Source organism: Magnolia sinica, chromosome 1, assembly GCF_029962835.1.
Source record: "Magnolia sinica isolate HGM2019 chromosome 1, MsV1, whole genome shotgun sequence".
Lineage (NCBI taxonomy): Eukaryota > Viridiplantae > Streptophyta > Magnoliopsida > Magnoliales > Magnoliaceae > Magnolia > Magnolia sinica.
Genome location: NC_080573.1, coordinates 13,308,774 through 13,321,296, shown reverse-complemented (window position 1 = coordinate 13,321,296; position 12,523 = coordinate 13,308,774). Strand labels below are relative to the sequence as shown.

The window sequence follows — 12,523 nt, the reverse complement described above, 5'->3', positions numbered from 1 at the left end:
GGAACTGTATGTTGATGCCGTCAACAGAAACAACTTTCAGCTACCTACACATCTCCCTCAGCCACAAAATGCCTAAAGAAGAAACCTTACCAGCCAATAGTTGGAAGCAACCAAGTCTTGTTTGTTATGACTTCTATCCATGGTGTGCCATAACAGCTCTTACAAGGCCGTAATGGCTGTTATGAGGCTGTAATGGCCATTACATAAAGGTAATGGTGGCAACTGTTACACGTTACGGGGTCGTAATAGCCATTACGGAAAAAAATGACATGTAACAGTCATTACAGCCTGTTATGCCCCCTATAAAGGTCGTAACAGCCCCATAATGGTCCATTACCAGGCCGATATAGGTTTTTTGAAATTTTTTTCAAAAAAAAACAGAGAGGACATAATGGCTGTTACATCCCATATTGTAAAGGTGACGGTGGTGGCCATTACAGCCGTGGCCATTATGGAATACCATGCTTCTATCATAGTTCTTTTCTAAGGCAATAATGTCTAACAAATAATCACATCTAGAAACATGTTTCAACAATTATTATACATTTGATCAACACTAATAGCTCATTAGATGACATGTTAATGAAAGCTATAGCTCTTAAGAAAAGGTGTGGAGTTCTTTGAAAGTTTCTAGGCTCAATCTCCTTTTGGTTGAAGTCCTAGAAGTTTGTATGCTCCATATCAGTAGATATTCTACACCCTTTCCAAGGTGTTAGGACTTCCTTTGGGCTTAGAGGAGCAAACCAAGTTGCTAAGACCTTGGAGAACTATTGAGAAGCAAAAGAATCAATTATATATACTAGTTGGTACGTCGAGAGAGAAAGTGGTTTGCAAGATGTTGCAGAGAGGGCAAGGAGCGATCGTAAAAGGAGAGTTATTTATTTATTTATTTTTGAAGGATGACAATTTATTAACAAGCGACAAAGCTGAAAGAATTACAAAGCAAAACAATAAAGACAACCACAGTGCAAGTGCACTCGAAATCCAGAATATTACAAACTGAACCACCTGGAATCCTTAAATTTAGGGGAAGCCACTGCCCATTCTAACACATGATTTGGCCCTAAGGAACACGCTAACTGGACTGCCGACCACATTCTGAAAGCACCTATTTTCCACTTCTTCTAGATGGCCCATAATCCTGCAAGAATCCTCCAAACCTCGATTCCCAGAAGTACCTAATCCACCTGCATGCCACTGCATTAGGAAGACATTGATTGATTCTGGCATAACCCACAACACCCTAAAAATGCTGAAGAAACTGTTGAAAACCTCTCTAGCAAACGCGCGATGAAGGAACAGATGGTTGACTGATTCCTCATCTTGCAAACAAAGAGGACAAGCATTGACTATGATTAATCCCCTTTTTTCTTAAATTGTCAATGGTGAGAATCCTATTCCATCCAACAAGCCATGTGAATGCCACCACTTTGGAGGGAGCTCCGTAGAGCCATAAATAAAAGGTGTGTGCTTTGGAGCCTCTACGACGGCCCCTAGAACAGATGGTATAATGGGATTTAACTGAAAAATGACCCAACCTCGATTCGGTGTGTTGGCTGGAATCAAGGTCATGTCATTTTTCAGTAACATAAACGAAGCATGTGAAAGTTTTTGCCCCTATGTGTCTGTATTCTCCTCTCATTATATGTAGCAGAGGTGGATTCTTCTCCTCGATTGATTTTCTCTTGGCTTCGTTGTTTCTTTTCCTCTTTAAACTGCTCACCTTTTAATTCTTGTGCCCATCATTTGGATTCAGGTTATCTCCTCTTTACAAATTAATAAAGCCATGAAAAAGATAGTAATATGGACCACATCATTCATTTGCTATCATCGTCGTGACATTTTCCTAATTTTCCATGAGACATATCTATGATTTTTCTACAGAATTCCCAAGCTAAGTTTCAGTTAAACTATGACCATCATGGCTGTTTCCTAGCATGTAAGTCTCATTACAAGTGTAATGAAGCCATGTAGTGGACGGAACCATGAAAAAAACACAAAATAATGAGCAGATAACCACACATGTAGCCACCAATATATAAGCATAAAAAAATTGCATGCTAAGAAAAGATTGCATGAAGAAATTTCCAGACAAGAAATAGAACAAAAGCAGACAACATCAATATCATAATCTCCCAAATTAATCTTAGTTAAGTACTTCAAAAAAGTAAGTGGCTCCTGGTTGTCAACAATTACATAAATGAGCTATTCATGAGCAAAAATTTCGTAACAAAGAATTGTGGGAAAAGGACATCTGGAAATGCGATATATGCTAATTGCGCATGACATTTTGCAAACATTACTCCGCACCAGAATGTGAGACAAGGACCGAGAACTGAGCAGTCAGACTATCATAACCACTCAATTGCAACAGATCTGGAAAAAAAGGGATGTCGCCGATTCTCCCCTCAGCTTGAGTCAGATCATTGATCCAATCAGATCTTGTGCCATGGCCTACATATGGTCGGACCAAGCATTGGACCCATCAAAACTGATATACAATGAATAACATGTGCATATAAAAAGTTTTGCTATTACATTTCCCAACATATAGTCCTAAAAAGTTTGATTCTTGAAGAACATTGCTCCGTTTAAGATGCATGGACTAGAGGTGACAAAATGGTACCATGACAGGATATTCTTATATTCTGACTAATTGAGTGATTGCATATGCATCAGCAAGCATAATCTATCTATCTATCCATCATCATCAAGTCTTTTCTTACTACTTCCATCCATGTCATTTTAGGCCTTCCTTTGCCTTTTAGAGCTTCTAACTTGTACCAACTCACTCCAAACCAGCACGGTTCTTGGTCTTCATTGCACACGACCAAACCATCTAAGTCTACTTTCCCTCATCTTATTACCTATTGGTCCTACACTGCTACTCATAAGTTCCCTCAAATGAATTCATTTATAATTCTATCGTTCCTCATCATACATCTCATCCATTTCAACCACACTCATTCTATGAACATGTTGTTCTTTAACTGTCCAACACTATGTCCCACAAAGCATGGCTGCTCTTATAGCTATCCTATAAAATTTCCCTTCCAGTTTGACTGTTCAAGTGATACACGACAAACGCATAAAACTCCAGAGGCACATCTCCATTTCTTCCACCCAGCTTGAATTCTATGGGCAACACCCATCTCAATCTCTCCACTCTCATGAATTACTGACCAGAGGTATTGAAAGTCGTCATTTCGGAGACTTCTTGGTCAACAATCTTAACTAATTCCTTGTTTTCACTCCTATTGTTACTAAAGTTGCACTCCATATACTCTATCTGGCTAATTTTTAATCCTTTATTTTAAACATTCATACATAAATCTAGCTTTTTGTGTACGCCCTACCTCATCTTGTCAATCAAAACTATGCCATCTGCAAACAACATACACCATGGGATCTCTTCTTCCAAATGCCTCGTTAACTCATCCATAACCAACACGAAAAGGTATGGGATCAATGCCAGCCCCTGGTGTAAGCCTACAGTAATTGAGAACTCACTCATCTCTCCACTAGTACTCCTCACATTTGTTACCGCTCCCTCCTACAAGTGGGACCCCGTCTTATGCATTCTCAAAGTCAATAAAGAAAAATATCACCGAAGGACACAAACAATAGCATTTTGATCTAGTTTCCAAGAATATTATCACTAATTTACAAGGGAATGAAATGAAAAGAGAGAATTTATAAACCATACTCAACACCCAAAGAGAATTGTTGAAGAAGCAATGCTTACTGAAAAAAAGAAAATCATGAATTTGCCATCTTTAACATCTGAGCTCCGTTCATCGCGATCATATAATAAGCCCAACGAATTGAATCACGAACTACACACCCAAACCGAGTTCTTTTCTCGCTAGCTTGCATTGAAAGTGCAGCCCACCATCACAACAAATCCTTGATAAAATCAAGATTGAGCGTGTCGCGGACTATAAGGAACAGCCCAAGCAAGATAACAACCATGATCCCAGATGACATAATCCGCTGCTCTACTTCTTGAGGGATCTTCTTCCCACCCCTGGCTGCCTCTATCAGAAGAAAAGCCAACGACCCGCCATCGAGAGCGGGCAATGGAAGAAGGTTTATTACTGCAAGATTGAGATTAAGCACGGCCGCGAACTGATAAAGCCCATCAACACTTGACCTTGCAACTTCAGCCCCGACGGCAATGATGGCAACAGGCCCAGATACCTTGCTGGCCGACTGTGAGAAATTGAGGAACGTCTGTCGCAAGCTATCCAAGACACTCGATGAAAGGCCCCAAAACTCCCGGCCTGCATAGCTGGTTGCCTCAGCGAGATTCTTCGGCCGGACCTTTGTGATCTTCAAATTCGGGGACAGCTGAACACCAATTCTACCTGTTCGATCCGAATTCTCATCGGGCAGGATGTCAATATCCAAATCCTCACTCCCTCTCCCAACCTTAAGCAAAACATTCCTACCTGGATTTGTTTTAATGATATCGACAAGTTGGGAAATGGTTGATGGCCCAGAATTTGGCAGAAGGACCCCATTTACTCCTAGGATTACATCGCCCGGGCGGAGCCCACCCCGAGCAGCAGCGGACAATTCACGCACCTCCGGCACAAGAACACCTGGAAAGGCCTCTTGAACGGGCAATCCAGACGACACAACTTGAACAAAGATAATGACATATGCAAAAATGATATTGGCGATCACACCCGCCGAGATAACAATAACCCGATCAAATATGGGTCTGTTCTTGAGTAAATTCACGTCATCAACCGGAATCTCGCTGTCAGGATCGTTATCAGGAAAACCCACAAACCCGCCGAGCGGGAACGCTCGGATTGAATACTCAACATTTTTTGCATTGAATTTAGCTAAGACAGGGCCGAAGCCAACGGCAAACTTACTTACATGGATGCCCTGGAGGTATGCGGCAAGGAAGTGGCCCCCCTCATGGACGATGATGATTGCAGCAAGGACGGCAGACGCTTCAAGGACTGACTGGAAGCTGTCGAATTGGGGGGAGGGAAGGGCAGCTGGTGGGTGGCGGAAGCGGGGCCGCCTTAGATGGGGGTATCTTGATAGGGAGATTCTTGGATCAAAAGGGAGGAGAGGGATTGATGAGAGGAGGGGTTTGAGGTAGAGAGGTTTAGAGAGTGGGGAATGGGGTTTTGGCGGGAAATTAGATGTGGGTGTTTTTGAAATTTGAAATCTAAGGGTAGAGAAGGTTGGTGTTTGGTAGGAAGACGAGAGATTTATCATTTTTTTTCTTTTTTTTTTCTTAAAAAACTTTTTTCTCTCTGTTTGTATTTTCTGTAAAGAAGAAAGGAATGAAGGAGAAATGAGTGGCGAAAGAGAAGAGATGGAGTTGAAAGGGTAGAGCGGAGAAAAATGGTACTGTTTGGATAATCCATGTATGGATTTTGGGTCTGTGGAGGAGGGAACCCTGTGGGGTCCAGATACGTCGTGATGTGTTTGGACAAGTGGGGAAGTGATTTTGTGATCTGGACCGTTGATCTGATTGTTGTCGTTATGAATGAGGGGAGCGGATTAGGTTAGACCTCGATACACCGAGGTGGGTGGGACCCATAATTGTGGGGCCCACTGTAACGTAGGTGACTACATCCACGCCGTCCATCCGTATTGAAAGCTCATTTCAGGGCATGATACAAAAAACGAAGCGGTTCCAAATCCAAGATGGACCATGGTTTACAGGAAACAGTAGTGATTTACCATTAAAAACTTCTTGTGGACCACAAAAGCTTTGGATCAAGATGGTATTCGTTTGGTCTCTTCATCTGGGTGTTTGAGACCTTATCAACCGGTTAGATGGTAAATAAACATTCCGGTGGAATCCATGAAGCTTTTAATGGTGATGATTCAATCACAACTGTTTCCTGTGGTGTGGTCCATCTAAGAAGTGAATCAAATTTATTTTTTGGACCATGTCTTAAAATGAGCTATCAAAATAGTTGGACAGGGCGGATGCAAGGTACGTACAAGCTACAGGGGTTGTGCGTGTAACATCCAGTCCGTCCAATGGGATCCTCAATAAAATATTGAGTAGGTTCAATCAGGTTGGATAACACCGAGTTGCGACAGACGGTGGCGGTCGGGCTCACCTTGATATATGCGTTGTATATCCATGCCGTTCATCCGTTTTCACAGCTCATTGTAGGACATGAGCCCAAATATTATGTACATCCAAGTCTCAGGTGGACCACACCACAGGAAACAGTGGTGATTGAATGCCCATCATTAAAAACTTACTAGTGCACACCGTGATATTTATTTGCCACCCAATACATTGATAGGATCCAACAGTCTTGAATGAAGAGAAAACATAGATATAAGCTTGATTCAAAACTTATGTGGCTCATGAGAAGTTTTTAATTGCCGATCACCATTGTTTTTTGTGGTGTAGTCGACCTAAGACTTAAATCTTCTTTGTTTTTGGCCCCACAACGTAAAATAAGATGGGAAAAACAGGTGGACCGCATAGATATACAGCTCATATATCAAGGTGAGCCACGTGATCATGGCTGGCCGAACTAGTGTCACACTGACTGACCGAATCGGCTGCCATCAACACCTAGGGTATGACTTGGATTTGGAGGTTTTTGAGGTGTGTTCATGTTTTATACCACGGTGCTCAGATAACGAGAGAGTGGATTAGGCAAGCTCAGTGTCATCTGATGTGGCGATATTTCATTGGCAAGTGACCAACTTATAAAAGATTCTCAGGTTGATGTACTTACCCCCTTTTTTAACGGGATTCCACCCACCAATAAAATGGTTCCACTATGGTTACCTGAGCTCCCACATAAGATTTTTGGGCATCCTCAGTACCATAGGTAGAGGTGGGCAAGATCTGACCCAACGGATCCGAGTCGACCAAGTTGGTCGGATTCAATCCGACCCAAACCGAAAGCCAGGGTCGGGTCGGATCAAGTAGATCCAACCCCAAACAGAGTCAAGTTCGGGTCATGTAGCAACTCGATCCAATTCGATTTGGAATCTGATCCGGTCCGGTCTGGACTGGAATCGGGTAATATAAAATCGAATTTTACTCTCTTTTTTTACTTGTACCCATCTTCTACCAGAACCCTAACCCAATCCTAGCCAGAGCCGCCAGATGAACCGATGCAGCACTACAGCTCAAGCTGACTTCCTCTCCTTCCCATCTCTCTCCCAATTTTTCTCATGTTTCTTTCCTAACACCAGAGCCTCCAGCTCAACTTGACTCAACCCAGTCCAAATAGATCAGACAAATTCAACTCAATCCGACTTAGTTTCCCTGACCGAGTCGGACTTGCTTCGAGTTAGGCCAATAAGAAATCGGTTCGGATTAAGTCAGCCCTGTTGGACTTGATCCCGAATCGAATCGAGTTCGGGTCAGGTACTTAAAAAACAGGATCGAGTCGAGTTGGAACTAATCCGGTCCAACTTGACTAGATGCCCACCTCTAATCGTAGGAGGGCTTACTTTGCATGGGTTAGATGGCACACAAAGTCTTATAATATTCGTATCTATGCTAACCGTTTGGTCTTGTTGATGTTGCTTGTTCAGTTTGTTTATATTATGCGGGTGTGTCATAATCGATATAGTGGCTTGATCCAAACCGATCAACTTCGATTCTAAATGGCAAAATAAGTAAATACATTCAATATGAATGCATATGATCAGATTCTGAGTATATTGGTTACTTACTCAGCCATTTGCAAAATTTGATAACAATCAGGTGATAATCAGAGATAGAGTTCTTCTTTTGAAGATGGGTTACTTTGTACCTTCCACAAGTAGAGTTGCACACAAGTCAAGTTAGCCCAATTAGTTGGCTCGACTTGACTCGAAAAAACTTGAATCGCCTTGGCTCGAAATTGGATTCAGACTAAGTCGAGTGGGGTTTCGGAGCTTGAAAAAATTTCAAGCCAAGTTCAAGCTTGCCCAAGCCTGACTCGACTCGGATCAAACCTCAACTCGAATCGGCTCGGTAAGTAAGTTACTTTGATATTGATGCTGCTCGCTAAGTATTTGATGAAATGACTCAATGAAGTGTTGTTTCAGGTGCATACATTCTCCTCCAGATCAGTTGGTGGTGAGGAAGGAATGGATATGAAACAAATAACTAAAAAATAAAAATAAAAATTTACATTATAAAACTACCCTCAAAACTTGATTTTGATATTGTCTGCCGAGTGTTTGATGAAATACTTGTAAATTGTTATTACTGTTCTGCATTATGTGAGGAATTGAATATGCGTTCTGTGTTTGAAAAAATGTTGCATGAGCTCAAACTCAGCTCGAATTGGCCCGAGCTGCTGACCAAACCAAGTTGAGTTAACCAATCAAGCTCGAGGACCGAGCCAAGCCAAGTTCGAGCTGGAGTAGCTACTGGGTGAGCCAAGCTAAGTTGTGCCAAGCTCGACTCTGTTCTACTCGTGTACAGCTCAAGGACTTTCAAAATACCAGTGTAAATCAAACTAAAGGAAAATAAAAATAAAAATTTATAATCGGTCACTAGAAGCGACTACAAGAATGGAACTACTTAATATTAAATAGAGAACAAATCCAGTGTGTGAGAGAGACTTGGATTACAACTAAGATTATAGCTAAGAATTATTGATATTGTATTATTACTACTGGTTGGATAAGTTGAGATAACACCCAGATCCATAGCTCAAGTGGTAGACTGAGTAAAAGACACCTCGTTTCAACATTGAGGTCTTGGCATCGATTCCCTGGTGGGGGTGGTTAACAATCAAGTGCGAACTGACAGTGGGCGTATTAACAAGCTAACAAAAAACATAAATAAATAAGTTGAGATAAAGAAAATTGATAAGATAAATATTGATTTGTTGATTAGTTGATTGGTTGTGTTTTTATTTGTCACATTCCTCTGCTATTTATATAGTTATGCTATAGCTTATTCTTCCATTATTGCAGTGATTACAACCATTAAGAAGACCTCTTTTTAGATCCTTCTTTCTGTTACGTTTTTCCTTTACAACCTTTTATCTTACAAATGCTTTTCATTGGCCAAAGTTCTTATTTTAGCTGTCCTCAATTGCCCATCATGTCCTTAAACAACTTGATCGCGCTTCTTGTGTATCAACCGCAACAATTCATTGACCATCCTGTAACGTGTAAAGGTAAACTTGCATTAGCCATAAACCTACAAAAGCACTCCAAATCTTTGAATATCTTTTTCTTATCCACTTCATATTATTCATACAATGCCACATGTCATTCCCCTATTGACTTTTTCAGAATTACTAGAATTAGGGTACAACAGTTGGGTCTAGGTCCTTCTGGGTTCAAGACGTGTTCTTAAGGTACTAAGTTTGGGTACATGTAAGGTACCCACTAGATCTTTAGATCTTCATTAGCTAGTTCAAGATAAGAGCATTTACGTGGTTGGGCCCATCTGAGGAAAGTAGTAGATCCTACACATGTGCATGTTGTGTGTTGATGCAAAAATCTGGTTCGTCCTCTTAGACCTTCGTATACCTGCACGGAAAGAGGACAAAGGAGACCCTGGCTTGAGCAGGGGACCCTCCGATGCCAAAGTCAGGCCTGGATTCTGGGTCTAAATGTATTGAGGGGTTTTGAGAAAGAATTTTTTGCCCACCTCACAAGACGATGGAGGTTCCTCTTTTATAGCTGCTGGAGCCTTTAATCGTACGAGGATTCTCCTCCTGATATCGTGTGCGGGATCTTCTCCTGGTATCACGGAGATAGGATCGTGCCCATCTCCAGTCTTCATCCGATCCCGTGAGCTTCGGGGTCGGGGATCTTATCCCAAGATATTCGGGATGAGGCTTTATCTTGCGCTGGCCGACTTGATAAGAAGATCGGCCCGATGCATGCCCGGATCGCTGATGTGTCGTCCGAACCGACTTAACTTCTGTCTCGGTTTAGTGAACCATGCCTCGGATCTGACACATCCTTTGGCGACCCGAGGCATTAAGTCCGAGTCTCCGAACTCTGTATCTTTTGTCCCCAACAAGAAAGAAAAGAGGAAGTTGATTCTTTCTAAAGAAAATTGGATGACTAAAAATTTTGCACAAGTGAATAAGTAGTCATTTAATGCATTCTGTGTCGCCTTTGACGGGAGACGGTTCAGTTTCTGACATCGCATGCGCCGACAGCCGTCAAATCGCTCACTCCGCCAATGAGGGTTGGACACGTAGCAAGGGCATTATTGTCGTCAGTCGACGTGCGCCACGTGTCGAGTGGGGGAGTCGATGCAGGCGTCGAATCATTTCTCCATTAATTGCTTCCGCCACATGGCAATCTTATAAAATGGTGGGGGTCCCGCATTTCGAACTTCTACTGTCATTCCCGCTTTGCATTTCCTTTGGAGCTTTTTCGATCTTTCGTCTTCTTCCTTTCCTCTTTCTTAACTGTCAGCGGCTCCTTTCGCCATTTTCGTTTTCCTTCCTCCCTCCGGTGAGTCTCCCCTTCCTCTTTATTTAGTGATAATGGCGGCTAGAGGTTCTCGAAGTCCCCAGGAGGGAGTTTCCGGAGATGAAGGCGAAGCGCAATGTTTTTGGAATGTTGCGAAATCGCCTTCCTTACTGACAGAGATAGCAGTTGATGCGAACGCTGCTTTTCTTTCTGAGAGGGTCACTGAAGCTCCGGCGGAGCGCCCTGCTTCCGTTGATCCTTCTCGTGGTGGGTCGTCTTTAATAACCCGCCCGGGAAGGCCTAATTTTCCAAGGGGCGTGGAGGAAGAAGAGGAGGAGGAAGAGAAAATATTGATTGCCGAGGGAACCTCTGGGCCGGTTCCTGTTGATAAGTCGGCACACGCCGAGTCTGAAGGAGAAGGATCGGGGGATGATCTAAGCGGCCCGGTTCCTTCAGTTTTAACTGAGGCGGATTTAGACAGAATCCGAATCGGGTATCACATCCCCGAATCGGTTATCACTTATCTCCACCGTCCGAATGACTTGCCGGATCATCCTCCTGCTGGGGCGGTCGCGATCTACCAAGTCTCGATGCAATGCGGCTTGCGTCTGCCCCTTCAGGCCATTGTCCGGGGAGTTTTATCTCGTATTCAGATTGCCCCGGGGTAAATAGTTCCGAATGGGTGGAGGAACTTATTCGGGTGTGCGGTGTTGTGGGCTGAGATGGAACAGCCACCGCTAACAGTCGACGAATTTCTCCACTTATACCAAGTGCGCGTGAACCCGAACTACCCCGGCTTTTATGTCTTCGCTGCTTGGCGGGGCGGAGGCGGCTCCCTAATAACTGACCCTCCCACTTCCAATAAACATTGGAGAGAACGTTGGTTTTGGGCCTGTGGTCGCTGGGAGACGGCTGAGTCCGGGTCCTGCGAGGCTCGTGTTTCTCGGGCGTTCCAGAGAGCAGGTGACTTGGGTCTTCTCTCTTGCCCTTCTTTATTTTTGTAATATTCTGAGTCTGACGGGCTTGTGTCTGGCAGATATTCCGAAGAAGCGGCAAAAGCTCGGCTCCAGTGCTTCAGCTCGGATCAAAGAGTTGAGGACGTTGGATCCGGCAGATAGGTCCTGGAAGGTGCTCTTACAGCCGGAGCATCTTCATCTCGCAGGTCTAGACTCGGCCGTCACAGGTAATTGAAAATGTACCTTCATGTATCTTCTGAATTTTTCCTGACTTACTTCGTTTTTTTTATTATTATTATTTTTAGATTTGCCCGAAGCTTGATCCCATCTCAGGATTGTTCCCGAATCGGTCCCTTCGGAAATGACTGGAGCTCGTCCTCCTCTTAGGGCGGTTTCGAAGTTAAAGGCTCCTCCGCGATCAGTTCTTCTGTCGGAGCCTCGGCCGCCGAAGAGACAAAGAGTGGTGCGGAAGGAGAAGGAGCCTGGGAGTTCTTCTGCCCCTACTGTCGTCGTAATTTCTGACCCGGAAGAAAGGGTGGAAGTGACGGTGGCCGCAGCCTCGGAACCTCAGGCGGCGCCCGACTCGAGACACGTTGCGACGGATGTTCCGAGACAGGAGGAAGAGACTAGGGCTGCGTCTTCCAGAGGGGAAGAAGAGACGAGGACTGCATCCTCCAGAGGGGAGGAAACGAACCAAGAAGGGTCGTCCGTCCTGCAGAAGGTGGTGTCGGGGATGGTTCCCTGGGCCTTAGCCCATGGGAGCGAAAAAGAGTTCATCAGTCTCTACAACGCTCCTTCATGGCAAACCATCAGCCATGCAGCAAGGGTGCTTTTTGAACTCGCTCCCTGTTTGGTTAAGGCCAGCAAAGAGTTATCTTCGACTCATCGGCTGCAGACTCTTCTGTCGGAAGCGGAAGGGCGACGCGAGGATGCCGAAACTCGGGTCGGCGTTCTGATAGGCGAGGCGGCCCTTGCCCGGAAAGCTGCCGAAGACGCAAAAGCAGAGGCGGCTTTCTCCAAGAGAGCCCTTGATGAAGTGCAAGCCGAGGTTACTCGGGTATTGGCTCTCCTTTCCAGAGCTGAAGAAGAGAACCGACGAGTTCTCGCAGTCCATGCTTCTTGTGCAGATGACTTGGCTCGGGCTAAGCTTGAGGTGGTGAGGCATATTCAGCAGGCCA

General features: G+C 44.0%; 1 protein-coding gene across 1 annotated transcript; it reads right to left on the bottom strand.

The window, feature by feature from the left end:
- Positions 1-3,613: 3,613 nt before the first annotated feature.
- On the bottom strand, positions 3,614-5,363 carry LOC131240412 (probable membrane metalloprotease ARASP2, chloroplastic). Its single transcript, XM_058238631.1, has one exon. It carries the CDS (start codon positions 5,239-5,241, stop codon positions 3,895-3,897), a length of 1,347 nt encoding a protein of 448 aa, XP_058094614.1. The 5' UTR covers positions 5,242-5,363; the 3' UTR covers positions 3,614-3,894.
- Between the last annotated feature and the right edge of the window lie 7,160 nt (positions 5,364-12,523).